We start from the raw sequence: 21,497 nt of genomic DNA on the forward strand, positions 1-21,497 counted from the left end.
TGAGTGGGCAAGACTCGTGTAGACGAAGGAGGGAATGATGCAGTACCATGCTTACTCCCCTCACTTGAGGAATCATCTTGGGCATCATTGTCATTATCACATAAATCACATTTATTTAAATGAATAGGAATTCTGGCTTCCCCACATTCAGAACACAGTCTGTCTGGTAGTTCAGACATGTTAAACAGGCATAAACTTGATAAGAAAGTACAAAAAACGTTTTGAAATAAAACCGTTACTGTCACTTTAAATTTTAAACTGAACACACTTTATTACTGCAATTGCGAAAAAACATGAAGGAATTGTTCAAAATTCACCAAACTTTCACCACAGTGTCTTAAAGCCTTGAAAATATTGCACACCAAATTTGGAAGCTTTAACCCTTAAAATAACGGAACCGGAGCCGTTTTAAGCTTTAACCCCTTTACAGTCCCTGGTATCTGCTTTGCTGAGACCCAACCAAACCCAAGGGGAATACGATACCAAATGATGCCTTCAGAAGTCTTTTATAAGTATCAGAGCTCCTCTCACATGCGACTGCATGCCATGCCTCTCAAAAACAAGTGCGCAACACCGGCGCGAAAATGAGACTCTGCCTATGCTTTGGGAAAGCCCCTAAAGAATAAGGTGTCTAAAACAGTGCCTGCCGATATTATTATATCAAAATACCCAGAATAAATGATTCCTCAAGGCTAAATAAGTGTTAATATCAATCGATTTAGCCCAAAAAATGTCTACAGTCTAAATAAGCCCTTGTGAAGCCCTTATTTACAATCGTAATAAACATGGCTTACCGGATCCCATAGGGAAAATGACAGCTTCCAGCATTACATCGTCTTGTTAGAATGTGTCATACCTCAAGCAGCAAAGACTGCAAACTGTTCCCCCAACTGAAGTTAATGCTCTCAACAGTCCTGTGTGGAACAGCCATGGATTTTAGTTACGGTTGCTAAAATCATTTTCCTCATACAAACAGAATTCTTCATCTCTTTTCTGTTTCTGAGTAAATAGTACGTACCAGCACTATTTGAAAATAACAAACTCTTGATTGAATAATGAAAAACTACAGTTAAACACTAAAAAACTCTAAGCCATCTCCGTGGAGATGTTGCCTGTACAACGGCAAAGAGAATGACTGGGGTAGGCGGAGCCTAGGAGGGATCATGTGACCAGCTTTGCTGGGCTCTTTGCCATTTCCTGTTGGGGAAGAGAATATCCCACAAGTAAGGATGACGCCGTGGACCGGACACACCTATGTTGGAGAAATAACATATAAAGCAAAATTATCAATTTCTTTATATGACAGATTCAGGAATGGGAAAGAAATGCAAACAAAATAGTCCTCTGGAAACCAGAAGCAAAAAGAAATGAAGTCTTAAATAATGTCAAAAAGTTTGGCGCCAAGTATGACGCCCACAACTGACAAAATATTTTTTGGCGCCAAAAAACGTCTGCAACAAACACGAGCGTCATAGATGACGCAACCTCGTGAAGAACTCAGCGCCAACTAAGACGCCGGAAATGATGAATTTACGTCAACAAACTTAATTCTCACGCCAAAAAAGTCTCGCGCCAAGAATGACGCAATAAATTATAGCATTTTGCGCTCTCGCGAGCCTAATACAGCCCGCAATTTAGGAAAAAAGAGTCAATTTGAATTTTTTTTTTTTTTTTTTAATGCATTTCCCAGATATGAAACTGACAGTCTGCAAAAAGGAAATATACTGATAAACCTGAATCATGGCAAATATAAGTAAAAACATATATTTAGAACTTTAAATATAAAGTACCAAACCATAGCTAAGAGTGTCTTAAATAAAAGAAACATACTTCCCAAAAGACACTCATCTACATAAAGCAGATAGCCAAACCAGTACTGAAACGAGAATCAGCAGAGGTAATGGTATATGAGAGTATATCGTCGATCTGAAAAGGGAGGTAGGAGATGAATCTCTACGACCGATAACAGAGAACCTATGAAATAGATCCCCGTTAGGATGACCATTGTATTCAATAGGTAATACTCCCTTCACATCCCTCTGACATTCACTGTACTCTGAGAGGAACCGGGCTTCAAAAAAAGCTGAGAAGCGCATATCAACGTAGAAATCTAGCACAAACTTACTTCACCACCTCAATAGGAGGCAAAGTTTGTAAAACTGAATTGTGGGTGTGGTGAGGGGTGTATTTATAGGCATTTTGAGGTTTGGGAAACTTTGCCCCTCCTGGTAGGATTGTATATCCCATACGTCACTAGCTCATGGACTCTTGCCAATTACATGAAAGAAAAACCCCTAGCCTACACTAAACTACCAATAGCCCTTAAGAGTGCTCTTTTACCTGTAAATCTGCTCTTTTACCTGTAAAGAATTCTATCAGCCAATCGGAATTAAGGTAGAAAAAAAATCCTATTGGCTGATGCAATCAGCCAATAGGATTGAAGTTCAATCTTATTGGCTGATCCAATCAGCCAATAGGATTGAGCTTGCATTCTATTGGCTGTTCCAATCAGCCAATAGAATGCGAGCTCAATCCTATTGGCTGATTGGATCATCCAATAGGATTGAACTTCAACCCTATTGGCTGATTAAATCAGCCAATAGGATTTTTTCTACCTTAATTCCGATTGGCTGATAGAATTCTATCAGCCAATCGGAATCTAAGGGACGCCATCTTGGATGATGTCACTTAAAGGTACCTTCATTCAGCTTTAGTCGTCTGATGAAGAGGATGCTCCGCGTCGGATGTCTTGAAGATGGACCCGCTCTGCGCCGGATGGATGAAGATAGAAGATGCCGTCTGGATGAAGACTTCTGCCCGTCTGGAGGACCACTTCGCCTGGCTTGGATGAAGACTTCTCCCGGCTTCGTTGAGGACTTCGGCCCGGCTTGGATGAAGACTTCTCCCGGTAAGTCGATCTTCAGGGGGTTAGTGTTAGGTTTTTTAAGGGTGTATTGGGTGGGTTTTATTTTTAGGTTAGGGACTTTGGGCCTGCAAAAGAGCTAACTGCCCTTTTAAGGGAAATGCCCATCCAAATGCCCTTTTCAGGGCAATGGGGAGCGTAGGTTTTTTAGATAGTACTTTATTTGGGGGGTTGGTTGTGTGGGTGGTGGGTTTTACTGTTGGGGGGGTTATTTGTATTTTTTTTACAGGTAAAAGAGCTGATTACTTTGGGGCAATGCCCCGCAAAAGGCCCTTTTAAGGGCTATTGGTAGTTTAGTATAGGCTAGGTTTTTTTTTATTTTGGGGGGGCTTTTTTATTTTAATAGGGCTATTAGATTAGGTGTAATTAGTTTAAATATCTGTAATTTGTTTATTATTTTCTGTAATTTAGTGTTTGTTTGTTTTTTGTACTTTAGCTAATTTAATTTAGGTAATTGTATTTAATTTAGTTAATTTATTTAATTATAGTGTAGTGTTAGGTGTTAGTGTAACTTAAGTTAGGTTTTATTTTACAGGTACTTTTGTATGTATTTTAGCTAGGTATTTATTAAATAGTTAATAACTATTTAATAACTATTCTACCTAGTTAAAATAAATACAAACTTGCCTGTAAAATAAAAATAAACCCTAAGATAGATACAATGTAACTATTAGTTATATTGTAGCTAGCTTAGGGTTTATTTTATAGGTAAGTATTTAGTTTTAAATAGGAATTATTTAGTTAATGATAGGAATATTTATTTAGATTTATTTAAATTATATTTAAGTTAGTGGGTGTTAGGTTTAGGGTTAGACTTAGATTTAGGGGTTAATAACTTTAATATAGTGGCGGCGACGTTGGGGGCGGCAGATTAGGGGTTACAAAGTGTAGGTAGGTTGCGGCGACATTGGGGGCGGCAGATTAGGGGTTAATAAATATAATGTAGGTGTCAGCGATGTTGGGGGCAGCAGATTAGGGGTTCATAAATATAATGTAGGTGGCGGCGGTGTCCGGAGCGGCAGATCAGGGGTTAATAATTTTATTATAGCATTTGCGATGCGGGAGGGCCTTGGTTTAGGGGTTAATAAGTAGCTTATGGGTGTTAGTGTACTTTTTAGCACTTTAGTTATGAGTTTTATGCTACAGCGTTGTACCATAAAACTCATAAGTACTGACTTTTAAATCCGTTAGGGATCTTGACCGGGTAGGGTGTACCGCTCACTTTTTGGCCTCCCAGGACAGACTCGTAATACCGGCGCTATGAAAGTCCCATAGAAAAAAGACTTTACGAAGTTTATGTAAGTCGTTTTGCGGTAAGGCCAAAGAAGTGTGCGGTGACCCTAAACCTTCAAGACTCGTAATACCAGCTGGCGTAAAAAAGCAGCCTTAGGACCTCTTAATGCTGCTTTTTTACCCTAATGCACAATTCGTAATCTAGCCGAATGTCTGTAATAATAAATACTTAATATTATTTTCATACTTTAGATTACCCTTATCTATGGGGTTCTTGTTCTAAAGAGAAAGGGAAGAAGTGCTATGATTTGTTGCTGAGAAAATATGTCAAGTGGCAAATGTGTCAAGCAGTTGTACAGATTTCCGCTAACCATGACCAGGTCTTAAAGGGACATCAAACTGAAAAGGTGTCCCATAAAATATAAAATTATGCATTGCGGAACAACATTTCAATGCACTTACATTTTATATTTTGCCTGTTTTACCTATAATTTGGTGGAATGCATAACCCTGATCGTCTTACATGCTGCACAGTGATTGCTTGATATGTGCAGGAGCTCATTTATATCTGTCCATTATTGGCCACAGCAGAGGTGGTAAGATAAACAAAAACCAAAGTGCTTCTAATGAGTATATCCCAGGACTGCAAAACATAGCAAATTAAAAAAAAAAAAAAAAAAAAAAAAGATAACTTTAAACTACGTTAAAACGTTTATTTTGTATGAAGCTCATTTGCAATGCAGTTATTCATTACACACATGTAGAAAAAGGGGGCATTTTTCTGGGCTCTAGGTTACAATGTGGCTGGTGATTGTTGCCCCCATAGAATAGAGGAACACTTAGAACTACCATTTTTAATAAGTAACAGACGTGCAAATATTCGGGAATCGTTATCAAACAAACCTGCCCATCGTCTGCTGCAAGTGGCTCTTTCCGGTACCTGATTTATTAGGCATTGCACATCTGGATTTGCGCAGATATTTGTGTGTTGCACTTTTTCGTAATAAATCCAGAGCTGTAAAGAGCCAAATGCTGCAGACTGAGGTCATTTTCGAGATTTGTTTAACAAACTAATAACAAACCCTGACTTTTTGCACATGTATAATAATAATAGAATACTAATGTGTGTGCTTATGTTATACTGGGGCCAGATAGTCTTTTTTTAGCTTTTGTTTTATGTTCATTTGTAACATAGTCCCAAACTCAAGCATCATTTACACTAAAAACTCTTCATCTCTTTGTGTAGTAACATAGGCAATTTATCCAATAAACAAGAATCGTAAAGTTTGTCCACTGGCCCTGTGAGTGAAACAAAAATCCAGTATGGCTCCTCCTTTCAAAATAATGGCCTATTCAATATAGACCTACACATCAGGAAGTTCTCAGTTTAAAATTATTAAAGGGATATTAAAGGGACATGAAACCCAACATTTTTCTTTCATGATTCAGATAGAGAATACAATTTTAAATGTTTTTCCAATTTAGTAATATTATCAAATGTTCTTTGTTTTCTTGCTATCGTTTAGTTTCGCAACAATGTTATAAATTAGCAAGAGCACTAGATGGCAGCACTATTTCCTGTCATGTAGTGCTTCGGGCATGTGCACGCTACCTACCTAGGTATATTTTCAGCAAAGAATAAGAGAAATGAGCAAATTTGATAATAGAAGTAAACTGGAAAAAATTTTTTAAAACAAATTGTATTCTCCATCTGAATGTTTTGTTTCATGTCCCTTTAATTGTGACCATTTAGTTGGAAATGAGCCTGCCCACTGCTCTAAGCAAATCACAAAGCTGGTTTAGGCACCCACAGCATTTTACTAGAATTCACTTTTTGTCTTCTTTAGACAGCATAGGAGAAGCTATTTTTTTTTTATTTTACACAAAGTGTTATTAATTATCCCTTTAAGAACTTGTGATAGTAACAACCATCATTAGCCCAGAACAAAATAAGTACTTTTCTTGTGAAAATATATCCTGGCTACAGTTATACGGTCAACTATATCACTTCCTAAATGTTTTGGTTTATAAATCATGTGTATTGCTGTTCAGTGAACAAGCAACAAAGAAACAACCACAGAAACTTACCAAAACCCAGGGGCTGCCCACCGATTCTAACCATCCGCCAAAGTTCCCCAGCAGAACTGGTTAATAGTAGGTCAGGTGGAAACCTAAAAAATAAAATGATTATGCTTGGAACGTCAAGGAAATAACCATTAACCATTTTCTCATTATTAACAAAACCTACACTTTATTCATGACCTACTTTGACAGGAGAGCAAACAAGTTGAATATATATATACATTATAGTTAAAAAAAATGTCAGTGTAAGCTGCATGTATGTGTATAGGTGTGGTGCGTGTATATGTGTAGTGCAGTTAACCCTTTACTACAAGCCACTGAGGGAATGTTTGATAGAGAGAAACCAAAATGTTCAGACTAAAGTTTTGTAGAATGTTATCTCTTGCTCACTTTACCGTTCTATTTCACACATACTTCTTCTGAGTCTCTGTGTCCATAACTATGGAGATATAACCATCTATTAAGGAGAACGCAAAAAAGTGGAAGTATTCCAGATCTGCTGAACCTGTGGGAGTCTCTTTGGGTGAACTGTAAGGGAAAGTCACACAACAGGTTGATCAGAGATTGTCCTTCATATAACATGCATGTGACTCAGAAGAAATAGTGCACTGTGATACTCACGCATGAGAATAGAAAACAGCTTCAAGGAGTATAGTGGATATAGACGGCAGGGTGTCAGGATCCAAAGTCAGGATGCAGAACCGGTTTTGGGGGCTCTGCACAGGGTGGACCGTCAGATTAAACACTACCAAGAAAAACAAATTGGTTAAGAATGCTATGGTTTTGGTAGGCTCTAGAAATTAGTAAACCAGACTCTTGTCATTAAAGCAGATCTATGTGTTTTTTACGTAACATAAAAAGAAGAAAACAGGACAAAATTACATTTATCCAGATATGCGATTGTTATAAAAACTGTGAGTTGTATATCCCTTGCCCACTGCTCTCTAATGCAAAACAGCCCCAGTGAGTTTTACCCTCCATGCTTACAAAGTAGTGTGTATATATACATGTGCCTCTATGCACTGATGTGCAAACATAATACACCGTCTATGTACTGAAATAAGTGATATAAAAAGGATATATAAACTCTTATTAAACATTGCAACTGTGCCTAAAGCCTAGTAAATGTACCATGTAATTCCAATTAAAACAAATAGAGTATTCTCCAAACAAACATTGAAAGTAGCAAAATATTGAGATAAATCTCTTGAGGAAGCAGAGTTTCTAAATTTCACCTTTAACCCTTCAGAAGGTTGCAATGCAGAGAAATGCAGTCTTTACTGCAGCAAAGTGGTTAAAGTCATCAGACATTCCCCATATAGCAAAATGTAAAAGTGGTGACATTTACAGAACCATAAAATCACACAATCAGCTACTATTATATACTGTTTGCAGTCTATTTTCCCGATCACACTATGACTAAGCAGTCTAGCACTATAAAAGATATAAAAATCATACTGTACAATCAGCAGTAAAAACTATACTCTGCCATATGAAAATGAGTGCATTTATTTTCATAAAGATTGCAAGACTGGTGGAACAGTACTACTGTAGCAACAGGTGAAAGCTTCACATAGAGGCATTTGTGCCCTGTAAATGACCATTGTATAAGCAAGTAATGTAGTGACACAAATATGTACAGTGGGGCAAAAAAGTATTTAGTTCTCCCACTTAAGAAGATGAGAGAGGCCTGTGATTTTCATCATAGGTATACCTCAGCTATGAGAGACAAAATGTGGAAACAAATCCAGACAATCACATTGTCTGATTTGGAAAGAATTTATTTGCATATTAAGGTGGAAAATAAGTATTTGGTCACCTACAAACAAGCAAGATTTCTGGCTCTCACAGACTTGTATCTTTTTCTTTAAGAGGCTCATCTGTCCTCCACTCATTGCCTGTATTAATGGCACCTGTTTGAGGTTGTGGACAGGTGTCTTTTATACTGATAACAAGTTCAAACAGTCACACTCCAAACTCCACTATGGTGAAGACTAAAGAGCTGTCGAAGGACACCAGAAACAAAATTGTAGACCTGCACCAGGCTGGGAAGACTGAATCTGCAATAGGCAAGCAGCTTGGTGTGAATAAATCAACTGTGGGAGCAATAATTAGAAAATGGAAGACATACAAGACCACTGATAATCTCCCTCGATCTGGGGCTCCATGCAAGATCTCACCCCGTGGGGTCAAAATGATCACAAGAACAGTGAGCAAACATCCCAGAACCACATGGGGGGACCTAGTGAATGACCTGCAGAGAGCTGGGACCAACGTTACAAAGGCTACCATCAGTAACACACTACGCCGCCAGGGACTCAGATCCTGCAGTGCCAGACGTGTTCCCCTGCTTAAGCCAGTACATGTCCAGGCCCGTCTGAAGTATGCTAGAGAGCATTTGGATGATCCAGAAGCGGATTGGGAGAATGTCATATGGTCAGATGAAACCAAAGTAGAACTGTTTGGTAGAAACACAACTCGTCGTGTTTGGAGGAGAGAGAATGCTGAGTTGCAACCAAAGAACACCATACCTACTGTGAAGCATGGGGGTGGCAACATCATGCTTTGGAGCTTTTTCTCTGCAAAGGGAACAGGACGACTGATCTATGTACATGAAAGAATGAATGGGGCCATGTATCGTGAGATTTTGAGTGCAAACCTCCTTCCATCAGCAAGAGCATTGAAGATGAAACGTGGCTCGATCTTTCAGCATGACAATGATCCCAAACACACCGCCCGGGCAACGAAGGAGTGGCTTCGTAAGAAGCATTTCAAGGTCCTTGAGTGGCCTAGCCAGTCTCCAGATCTCAACCCCATAGAAAACATTTGGAGGGAGTTGAAAGTCCGTGTTGCCCAGCGACAGCCCCAAAACATCACTGCTCTAGAGGAGATCTGCATGCAGGAATGGGCCAACATACCAGCAACAGTGTGTGACAACCTTGTGAAGACTTACAGAAAACGTTTGACCTCTGTCATTGCCAACAAAGGATATATAACAAAGTATTGAGATGAACTTTTGATATTGACCAAATACTTATTTTCCACCATAATTTGCAAATAAATTCTTTCCAAATCAGACAATGTGATTGTCTGGATTTGTTTCCACATTTTGTCTCTCATAGTTGAGGTATACCTATGATGAAAATTACAGGCCTCTCTCATCTTCTTAAGTGGGAGAACTTGCACAATTGGTGGCTGACTAAATACTTTTTTGCCCCACTGTATTTGCTGGCTGCATGCTATATATGTTGTTTAAAAGGTCAAGAAAGTCAAAATGAAACTTTCATTATTTAAATACAGCATGACATTTTGAAAATAATATCTCTCTCTCTATGTATATATATATATATATCTTTTGGGAATTTAGAACCTGGCTATCAGGAGGAGGCAAAGACACCCCAGCCAAAGGCTTAAATACTCCTCCCACTTCCCTCATCCCCCAGTCATCCAGCCGAGGAACAAGGAACAGTAGAAGAAACATCAGGGTGAAAAGGTGCCAGAAGAACAAAAATAACAGACGCCCCACAGAAAAAATAATTTTCTTCATAAATGGAAAGAGTCCACAGCTGCATTCATTACTTTTGGGGAAAACAATACCCAAGCTATAGAGGACACTGAATGCAAAAGAACGGGAGGGTACAAGAGGCGGTCCATTCTGAGGGCACCTGGCTGGAAAATCCCTACCCAACAAAATCCCGCTTCATCCGAAGCCGAGAACAACTTTGAAAAAAAGGAAAAGGCTCAAGGACACTGATAGTCCGCAGATAGTCCACAGTCTTGCTAGAGACCGCAGGAACTAGACTCGACTGAGTCAGCAGCCTCCAAGAGACACCGTCCCCAGCAGTCGGTCTCCAAACACAACCCTTACTAAAGAAAGGGAACAAACTACCGTATTCTTCCACAAAGAAGAAAAGGCACAGAGAAAACATGATTGTAAAGCATGGCTAATCCCCCTTAAGGGACTCAAGGCTCTGCTCATTTTATCAACCTCGAAAGGAGGAAACGCTGAGTAGACCTCGCCGGGGTGAGTAGCCACAGTGCATTAGTATGCTAAGCTAGCTTCCAGCTAGCATAAGGAACTCAAGAAAGAAAAAAAACAACCTAAAAAGGGCACTAGGATGACAGAACATTTGAGTAACATCCACAATGTGAGATCACAAATAGACAAGCAAATGGAAATATACTCACAAGAGTACTGGCACTCTTATAGAAAGAAGTATGAATGTGCAGGCTGACATTCAGCAGCAGTCAGTACGCTGGAATGTGGATCCTCCAAAAAATCGAAAGCACAGCCGTGGACTCTCCTCCGTAAACCACAGAGGATCTTCTAAGCAGGCACAGATTGTAATGTGCGGCTTCCACTTTATATCGGGAGTAAACAGCAGTGTCCGTGAATAAAATACTGCTTGTGAGTTCAAAAGTCCCCAGGAAGCAATAGGATAAAAAAGCTGTAACAAAGCTTAAGGTAAAAACAATGGTTGTTTTATTTAATGAGCTTAAAACGCGTTTTTCGGCCGCAAGCTCCTGGCCGTTTCCTCAAGTTAAAAATGGAGTTTGGAGTTTATCTGCACTATGAGGCGCTGTCTTTCTATGTTCACTCTACAGATGCACTGATCGATTACTCGACCAGCAGCCCAGCGTACCAACTTAGTATTGCACCAGAGACTAAGTTACCCTCTGAGATCGCCCACAACCATTTTTGGACATTTTATGATAAGCATATTTATATACATATGCTTTGAGTGTTATAAATATAAGCCTAAGAATTTTCCTTCTTTATAATCTTTCCCTTTATTTTATTTTCACTTTTATTATTATCCATATTTTTATTTATTTTTTTTATTTCCATGCTATTTTGGGTATCACACCTTATCACGTCATATACCTATACATTGTATCACATTTATTTGCTTTATGTATCCTTTTGGAATCCATTTGGTATAGAGTTTGTTACCGTGTTTCACACAAGATTGTATTTATAGTGGCACACTCTATTACTATACACCCGGTATAGTTTTGCACTGTAACATCCACAATGCACGGAAAGATCTAAAGGTAAACAGATAACCAGTGTGGCAAGGCATTTCTTTAAATATCATGAAGGTAAACCAACAACCGTCAAGTGTTGGGGCTTGGAAAAAGTGAAATCTCGAATCAGGAGAGGTAGTTGTGAACGAATCTTACTTAAGAAAGAAACCAATTGGATTTTCAAACTTAACACAATAATGCCACATGGAATGAATGAGGCAAATAATTACTGGGCCTATCTTTAAGATCACTCCTTTTAAGTAGAGTACCTAACTGTATGATCACAATAACAGGATGTGTCTTAGGGTATATGTATTTGGTTTCTATACGTCATTATTATAGATTAATGGAGTCCTGAGAGACATGGATATATATATATTTTGAATGAATATTTTAGTTATACTCGTGTGGATGGCAAGGAATATTGTCATCCCTGATTATCTGTATATTTGAAGATTACATCGAATTTGTCTTATACCACAATCACTTTGGTAAAGAGAGTGTATTCCTGACAACAATTTAATTATATTCCTAAATATATATCATGGTTTTATGGGGTCTCTAATAGACACTTGTCTAAACATCACCAGAATAATGACGATCTTTTGTTAAGGGTGATTGAATACAAAGTGCTGGAATAAATACTAGCTACTCACTCATCCATAAAGGTAAACCATAGTCAGCTTGTAATATATTGCTGACATTCACATTACTACAGTACCCATTCATTTGTGCTGCCCAATACCATAAAGAGTTATCACTGGATCTAATCCATAAATTACCAGTCAGTTTCTGAAGTATTGATCGTTTGCATGTGACTTAATACGATCTAGCATATAGCGTTAAAAGATATCTTATGGTAAACAGTGGTGACTAACATAGCAGAAACTGCGCAGTCTGTAATAATTAATAAACATAGTTACGCAGAAGCAGGCCATTTGTATGTCTTTACGAACGATTAGGAAACACAATAGTCGTATTATCAGGAAAGTGTGAATGGCACCCTGTCATATAGATCAGTACTAGATTGAGCCGAAGTCACATATTTCACAGACTACCAATGCTAATGTAGTCTAGGTAATCGGCACAATTTACATTTAGCCTGACAGTTTTGGTAGGTACTTCCCCTTACTACGTGCCACATTAAGCTGATACCCAATCAATGGATAGCATGTGAGCACGCTTAAGTCCAAAATGGGATGCTTGTTGATTGGTTGAGTGGAGGGTGTGAAGAGAATCCAGCCGTAGGATTGGTGTGTGATCAACCATACATATGGTATATAAAAGGGGTAGCACCCGGGGTTCGGTTTGTCCAAAAATTCACATTGATAAAGGCCATATACCAGGCCGAAACGCGTTTGTGCTTAAGTGCATTTCCTTTGCACTATTTTACTTTATTTTCACATGTATATACCCCTGGCACCTGATGCCGACAGCAGATGATATCGGCCAGGAAACATGGGGGGGTATATTACTTGATATTTTAGTCTATAATTGGCTGTAATAGGTGTAGCTTTCAGACAAGTTTTTCTCTTATTTTAACGTTACTATTGAATAAAGTTGACTTTTTAATTATATTTATTTCATAATTGTTACATATGTAGGAAAGAGTGCAAATATTAACCCCTATCTTTAGATACTACTGTTGGTCTTTCTTTAATTGTTCTTGCAAGTTTACCTATAGGGGGTAGCACCGGACTGAATTTTTACTCAGTACATTATTTCCTTCACTTACTAGATACTGGTGCCAGTTGATCTCCTTGTACTGATAGTACCATCAGATTAGCCATCAGATTAATTTCTGGAAAACCCCATCAATCTACAATCTGATACAAAACTTCCAGATGAAGAGACCACTCCCCTGCATGAAGAGACTAGCGAATGGGAAGTCAGCTTCTAAATTGCACACTCCTGGAATATGAACTGAAGAAATTAAACAGAGATAAATCGCTGCCCAGTACAAAATGCAGGACACCTCCCTCATCACCAGGGAATTGTGAGTTTCCTCTTGATGATAGAAGAAAACCACCACTGTGACATTGCCTGGTTGGAAATTCTTAAACAGAGGGCAGCTCTGAAGAGCCCTGAAGATTGCATGGAGTTCCAGAACATATATAGGTACCATATATAGTATGATCCCTGCCTCACTGAGCTGAAAAGGACTTATAACACTGAGCAAATGGAATAGCATCCAATGCTGCTATAATCAGACCTAATACCTCTATGCAAAAAACTAGGAAGAAAAAAAAGAACTGAAAATTAAAACAAGTTGAGAGTAACTCCTATGGCCTATCAAGGATATTCTCATAAGTAACACCTAGAAATATAATTCTGGTGTGAAGAGAAAGAGAACTCTTTGGAAAATTAATTCTCCAACCATGCTCTTGAGGAAACAAAAAGAGTAGAAAGGATGATAAATGTAAAGATGCAGCCTGTTCCAAGATATCATCCAACAACAAAATACCCTAAGCTCTTATTACAAACAAGAACGTTCCCAGAATTTTTGAATAAAAAAATTCTAGGAGCAGAAGTCAGACCAAATGGAAAAGCAACAAATAGAAAGTGCTTGTCCATGAATGCAATCTGACATGATCCCTGAGAAAAGGGATATGAAGATAAACATACTTCAATTCTTATGTAGAATAAACTGCTCTTGAAGAACAAAAGGCAGAATAGTCCGAATTGTCTCCATCTTGAAAAAAGAAACCCTGAGAAACCTGTTTAAAGTCTTAAAATCCAGGATAGGCATGCAAGTCCCCCTCCTTCTTGGGAACAATTAATAAAAAAAACCTTAATTGAGACCAATACCCCCATAACAGATTTTAAAGACTCTTAACTTTACAGGATTCTACGGAACATGAGACAGAAGAGACCTTCCCCTCGGAAACCTAGATTGTAAACCAAATCTGTATCCCTGGGAAACTATATTCAAAAGCCATGTATCTTGAACAGACTGTAAACTAAACCACTAAAAAATGCGAAATCTGCTTTCCACCAGAAGTTCTGAATAGGGGGCCTCACTTTCATGCTGACTTAGAAGAGGAGCAGGTATCTTAAAGTGGTTAGATTTATTCTAACTAGAATATGGCTTCCAGGAATATCTTGAGTAGACTTATTTCTGAGAGGACGAGGAGAACCTTTGGTTCCTAAAATTACGCAAAGAACAAAAACGGTTAGAAGCCCTGATCTTACCCCTAAACTCCAGTTACAAAAGAAATAATGGCATCCTGACCAGTCCCAAACAAAATCTTTCCCTGAAAAGGAAAAGTCACAGCCTAGACTTATAAACTATATTTCTTGCATTGATATTAATGTCAACAGCGTCACAAATTTAAGCATTAGCAGACTTTAAAATACAAATCGGGGGCGTGTCTGGGCTATGGTCCAAGATGGCCGCTAAACTAGGAGCTCTGTAATCCAGTGTTACATTCCGCCTGTAATCTGGAGTTTAAAAAGCCATCCAGCAGAAATTTATATCTTACAATATAGGGGACACTTTGCTGACTGGAACTATATATAAAAAAAAAAATGTTCACAACACAACAGGACTTCCTAGACTGGACCGCTGAGACTCTCTGGCGGCCTCTAAGAAGAGCTCAGCTCCCCCCCTGGGAAACCGGGTTAACAGAAAATATTGAAATCCTCTGCCTAACAACAATATTAAATATGGGGGATTTATATGTGTCCCTACAAGAACTGATGACCTCCTTTGAAAGCAAAATGTGCTATAGATTAGACCGTCTTTTGTCCCTCATGGAGGGCATGGAAATACAATGGAGTATGTCTGAACCGTCTGAGAGGGGAGGCCAGGCCGGCATACAATCAAGTATATGTGAGAGATCTCTGCCTTCTGCTGTGTCCCAGGGGGGTGCAACCGGCCCTCTAGGGAATGACAAGGAGAGTGGAGCAACTACGTTAGGCGATAAGGCTGGAAAGTCCTCTGCCCCTATAATAGGGATACCTAATTATTTGGCGTCTCCCACTGCCCCACAAAATTTGTTGGGTCCGAAAACGTCAAGCGGAACCTACCTACCTAGAGATGGATCTAAACTGCAGTACCATAGACCCAGGGAACGCCAAGTTACTTACGGCTCGCAGGTTATTTTACAGTTTAGTCTTCTGATCGGTCCGGCTCAACTTTGGCAAATACAGCACAGAGTTTTCAGAGAGAAAGCACACTTTGCTGTGATTAATTTTCCGAAAAGACTGGGACTCTACAGATTCTTCAGGGCCGGTGTTGGTTAGTGGAGGAGGCCTGTTATCATAGTTGTCGGGCTAAGTGATGAACACATATCTAAGCATATTGCCGACACTAAGTACTCATTTCCAGTTCATGGTTTGGTCCGTTTTCTCATGAGCGCTTATATGTACTTATGTTCGTACACATTATATATGATTTTTTGCATCTAGGTTCTTTTTTCTTGTACATGCTCTTATTATATGTTAAATTTATAAAATATGTGCCTGACTAAGACAAGGACTAGATTTTGTTGCAGTTAATCGTTTAGTTTGGTGCTATGTATTTAAAACAGTCTAATGATATAAGTCATAGATACATTTCAGTATTGTACATATTTTTCTGAATGATCTAACAATTGATTGTATATAGTAACAGCAGTCTTTATTAGTATTTTATTTCTGGGACAAGAATGATTTTACTCCACGTTGGTTAGCTGTAATTGGCTTAGCATATCTATATATGGTAACTCATACCAACATAGGCGCCTTGACTCAAGAACGGTTAACCTTTTACAATCTGCTCATTAATGGGACTATATAGGCTCACAGACACTACCTATCACCTACGCTCCCTTTATTGTTCACTATATACTATTTACCTTGTCTGACAGGGAGGTTAGAAATAATGATGGTTATTTCTGAGGCCTGATGTGTCTGACTTTGATATTATTACCCATCAGGAAGTGTCATATGTATATCTAACAGTATGGGATGTCCTCCCCTTTATGTATATTTTTTTGAATAATTGATAATACTATATAGCGCCTCAAATACAGCTAAGATATAAGGTTTGATATGCTGGAGTCCTAGACAGACTGCTACAATGCACTCCTAAATTAAGAGATCCCCTTCTATATATTTCGTTCCATGAAGGACGTTGGTTATACAATAGTTTCTATCTTATGTATATGTTTTTTTAAGTTATAGTCAAGGGCTCAAAAGTGGCCCTATCATTACTCATAGTTGATAACTTGCCTTCCACCTAATTGTTAGGTTTTTTTTTTAGGTAGTCTCTGTCCTAACCTAAGCACTATATGTTCTTTACCTAGTAGCAAATGGACCCTGCCACTCATTACATTCTTCTTTGTGTAAATTTCAGGCAGGTGTTCTTAGCATATTTTCATTTAACAGCTGCACTTTGATATAAATGTATTGTTCATGCCGACTATATATTTTAAGTCTCTTTTTAAGTAAAACCTTTGCCCAGAATTCTTTGTACTTTTGTAGTATAGGTTTATATTCAGTGACTATTTTATAAGTTTTAATCAGCCATTATTTGGTTCTCATAAGCCGGCTCGTTAGTTATAGCTGTTAATATTGTGTTCAGTATATCACCTATAAATGGCCTATTAGGCCATGTTCTTATATAAAAAAAATAAAACTAGGTTCTACCTTTTAGATTTATTTATTTACCATTGGCCTTCCATTAGTTGCAGGATTGTGAAGGGTCCAAAAGTGGCCCTCATTCTCAAACGAAAGGTGTGTTATGCTGTACTGTATGATGTGATTACCATTCAATGTGGCTAATGATGGTGTTTGAATTTATGTATCAGTGTTTCACATTGACGGATGTTCTTTTATTTTCTGTACTGCTTGGTGAACCTTAATAAAAACTACAAACAAAAAAAAAAAAAAAAAGACAAAATCGATTTCAGCATGCAGTTTTCCTTTTTAGGCCACCAATTCATATTTCTTGGGTTGCTGCAGCCTCTACTCTTTGGTGTGATTTCAGACGCTGCAAAACAAGCAATATTAATAGCTGGCCTAAAAAGGAAAATTGCATGCTGAAAAACCTTCCTATGAAAATACACCAACTTCCTATTCATAGGGTCTTAAAACAATAGTACTATCCTCAAATAGTAGTATGCTTAGGAAAAATAGAAATAGCCCCATCCAACTTAAGGATAGTTTCCCAAAGCTCTATGTTAGCAGCAGGGAAAGGAAACATCCTCTTAAATCTTAAAGATGGATGAAAGGAGAAATCAGGCTTATACCACTCTTTAGAGATCAATTCAGATAAAGTATCAGGAACAAGAAAAACCTGGTGACTTAGCAGTAAACAAATACAATTGCTAAGCAGGAAACCTTAGGATCCTGAACTCCTAAGGCACATACAAATTTTCTTAGGAGAGAACTAAGACGTTCAAGATAGAGAATCATTCTTTTTTTTTTGTTTATCCTTGATCATCTGAAAATACCTCATCCTTTGGAGGACAAATCAGACAAACCAGGGTATGAAACATACAGTTTAACAGACTTAGATCTATTAAAGTCACATAAGCTAGAGGAGGGATTATAAGAAACTGACCTTTTATGCTTACTTGGAGAAGGCATAGTCGCCAACATTTCAGACATAGTAGAGCATACAAAATCTTTAAATCCTGGAGCGCAATCTGAAGAACTCCGCTGTATGAAATAAACAGAAGAAGGACAGATACCTTTAGAAGCAAAAACAACATTAGTCTGATTAGAAAGCATTAAGTGATCCATGCAAGATTTGCAAAGTTGAGCAGGGTGGTATAACCAGGGATAGGCACGATCCAAGGCTGTGGCAGACATTTTCTAAAGTAAAGACCTTTAGTAAAGGACACCAAGGTACATTTACAATTAAAACTATTATTTTATAGTGCTGAATTTTATTATACTGATGCAGATACCACTGATCCTATAACCAGCCCTTGTCTGGCTATACACATGTGCCAGTGTCACTTCTGTGTCTTTGTATAGAGCTGGGTGTTATTATTCAGATGCAGAAGATACACATCCAGTATTTCACTCAGGCTTTATTTGTTCCATAACTTATCACCCAATATTGCTAGCAGTCTCTTGACAAGCCAATAATTTTATTCTCACTAAATATTTTCCCTTTCTTATTATTTAATCAGATTATGATTCACAACCTTACTATATCTTTTCTTTCTATTTAAATACTACTTATAATAAACCTCAGGTGCTGGTTAAAGTGCTTTACCTTTGCATATAAAGCTCCAGGGACACAGTGGCAGCTTGCTTCTTGAATCTTCCCCCTCTCTCTGTCTCACTCAGAGTCATTTTCTGGTACTAAGCGGCATCATGTGGGAGTGGCCACAACCCTGCAAAACGTGGCGCTGCATGTGTTAAGGAGGAGTCAGGACCAGTATTCTGACTCCCCACAGCAAAATGGCCGGTGGACACTGCAAGGGCCAGTCACGGACACCAGTGTACGGACACCTTGCCTATCCCTGGGTATAACATCAATAAGCTTGCAAAAAGCACACTTAATATCAGTAGTAAAGTGCAGAGTGAATCTAGTTTCTAATGAACTAACATTTAAAGTAGTGGGGACAGAACAGTATTTTCCATCATGAAAAATACAGACCTAGTCTAAAAACCATAGAAAATTAAAATACTGAGGACATTTTTTTTTGAGGAAAATAGGCAGTTAAATACATAAGCATATAACCTTACACCTCAATAATGCCACTCCAGAAAAAGCTATAGCAAATAAAGGAGTGTTATGCTTCCATAAAGCGGCAGGAAATGAGTGATGTGTACTAATCCAACAGTACAATAGAGCAGAGGGGGAAAAAACAAGAGCTCACAGCACAAAATGACAAATTTGCAAAAACGGCCGTGGCGCGCAAAATAAATAGTCTATGCACTTAAAATCAAAGCAAAAAAGCCAACATGTGAATATCTGAGCAGAGCACAAAAAACCCGACAGCGCTATATACACGTACGTGGAAGCAAAGCAGACAAGAACTAAAACACACAAGGCACGCAAACAAGCCAACGCATGCTGAATAAAAATAGACTTCAGAACAGCGCACCAAACACATACAATACCATAAGAAGCCGACACACACTGACCTAATTAACAAGCTCAAAATATCCAACACACTGAATTTAAAAATATAAAGGTTCCTGCAGCCCTATTTCCCATACAGAATATATGGATGTTGTATTGCAATCAACCTGAAGACGCTCGCTCAGGGTGACTGACCGGCTCTTTTCTTACAGGATTGGTTGCGTGAGAGAAGGGGGCGGTTTTATCACTAATGAGATATCTGGGCAGTGGACGCACAGGGTCCGTTGCCCGTTCAATGCAAAGCAAGGGCGGACAGATTCTCAAGTTGAGAAACTTGTCCGTACAGCCCTTAGTACATGCTCCTTAAAGGATAAGCACACAAAAATCATGATTCAAGTAGCATATATAATTTTAAATAACTTTCCAACTTACGTTTTTTTTTATTTTGCTTCATTCTCTTGATATTCTTTGTTGAAGAGTAGGTTCAGGAGAAGCAATACACTACTGGCATTTAGCTGAACACATCAGGCGAGCAAATGACAAGAGGCATACATGTGTATCCACTAATCAGCAGCTGGCTCCCAGTAGTGCAGTACAGCTTCCTGAGCCTACTTAGGTTCATTCTTAAACAAAGGATATAAGAACAAAGCAAATTTGATAACAGAGGCAAATTGAAAAGTTCATTTAAACTGCATGCTCAGTCTGAATTCTGAAACATTAAAGGGACAGTCTACATCAGAATTCTTATTGTTTTAAAAGATAGATAATCCCTTTATTACCGTTCCCTAGTTTTGCATAACCAACACAGTTATATTAATATACTTTTTACCTCTGTGATTACCTTGTATCTAAGCCTCTGCAGACTGCCCCTATTTCAGTTCTTTTGACAGACTTGCATTTTAGCCAATCAGTGCCGATTCCTAGGTAAATCCAAGTACGTGAGCACAGTGTTATCTATATGACACACATGAACTAACCCACTCTAGTGGTAAAAAACAGAATTTATGTTTACCTGATAAATTACTTTCTCCAACGGTGTGTCCGGTCCACGGCGTCATCCTTACTTGTGGGATATTCTCTTCCCCAACAGGAAATGGCAAAGAGCCCAGCAAAGCTGGTCACATGATCCCTCCTAGGCTCCGCCTACCCCAGTCATTCGACCGACGTTAAGGAGGAATATTTGCATAGGAGAAACCATATGTTACCGTGGTGACTGTAGTTAAAGAAAATAAATTATCAGACCTGATTAAAAAAACCAGGGCGGGCCGTGGACCGGACACACCGTTGGAGAAAGTAATTTATCAGGTAAACATAAATTCTGTTTTCTCCAACATAGGTGTGTCCGGTCCACGGCGTCATCCTTACTTGTGGGAACCAATACCAAAGCTTTAGGACACGGATGAAGGGAGGGAGCAAATCAGGTCACCTAAATGGAAGGCACCACGGCTTGCAAAACCTTTCTCCCAAAAATAGCCTCAGAAGAAGCAAAAGTATCAAATTTGTAAAATTTAGAAAAAGTGTGCAGTGAAGACCAAGTCGCTGCCTTACATATCTGATCAACAGAAGCCTCGTTCTTGAAGGCCCATGTGGAAGCCACAGCCCTAGTGGAGTGAGCTGTGATTCTTTCAGGAGGCTGCCGTCCGGCAGTCTCATAAGCCAATCGGATAATGCTTTTAATCCAGAAGGAGAGAGAGGTAGAAGTTGCTTTTTGACCTCTCCGTTTACCAGAATAAACAACAAACAAAGACAAAGTTTGTCTGAAATCCTTAGTAGCTGCTAAGTAAAATTTGAGAGCACGAACTACATCCAAGTTGTGCAACAAACGTTCCTTCTTTGAAACTGGATTAGGACACAAAGAAGGCACAACTATCTCCTGGTTAATGTTTTTGTTAGAAACAACTTTTGGAAGAAAACCAGGTTTAGTACGCAAAACCACCTTATCTGCATGGAACACCAGATAAGGAGAAGAACACTGCAGAGCAGATAATTCTGAAACTCTTCTAGCAGAAGAAATTGCAACCAAAAACAAAACTTTCCAAGATAATAACTTAATATCAACGGAATGTAAGGGTTCAAACGGAACCCCCTGAAGAACTGAAAGAACTAGGTTGAGACTCCAAGGAGGAGTCAAAATTTTGTAAACAGGCTTGATTCTAACCAGAGCCTGAACAAAGGCTAGAACATCTGGCACAGCTGCCAGCTTTT

The 21,497-nt window shown here is 38.7% G+C and overlaps 1 protein-coding gene across 1 annotated transcript in view; it reads right to left on the minus strand.

Moving 5' to 3' along the window:
* The window catches only part of CASTOR1 (cytosolic arginine sensor for mTORC1 subunit 1), a 328,065-nt gene that overhangs the window by 92,341 nt on the left and 214,227 nt on the right, over positions 1–21,497 (minus strand). Inside the window, exons 4-7 of the mRNA XM_053699840.1 lie at positions 17,814–17,943; positions 6,860–6,983; positions 6,653–6,766; positions 6,245–6,327 (exon numbers count right to left, since the gene is read on the minus strand). Of these exons, the coding sequence (XP_053555815.1) occupies positions 6,245–6,327; positions 6,653–6,766; positions 6,860–6,983; positions 17,814–17,943 (451 nt within the window). The remainder of the gene's footprint in view (positions 1–6,244; positions 6,328–6,652; positions 6,767–6,859; positions 6,984–17,813; positions 17,944–21,497) is intronic.

The sequence above is a fragment of the Bombina bombina genome, chromosome 2, assembly GCF_027579735.1.
Source record: "Bombina bombina isolate aBomBom1 chromosome 2, aBomBom1.pri, whole genome shotgun sequence".
Lineage (NCBI taxonomy): Eukaryota > Metazoa > Chordata > Amphibia > Anura > Bombinatoridae > Bombina > Bombina bombina.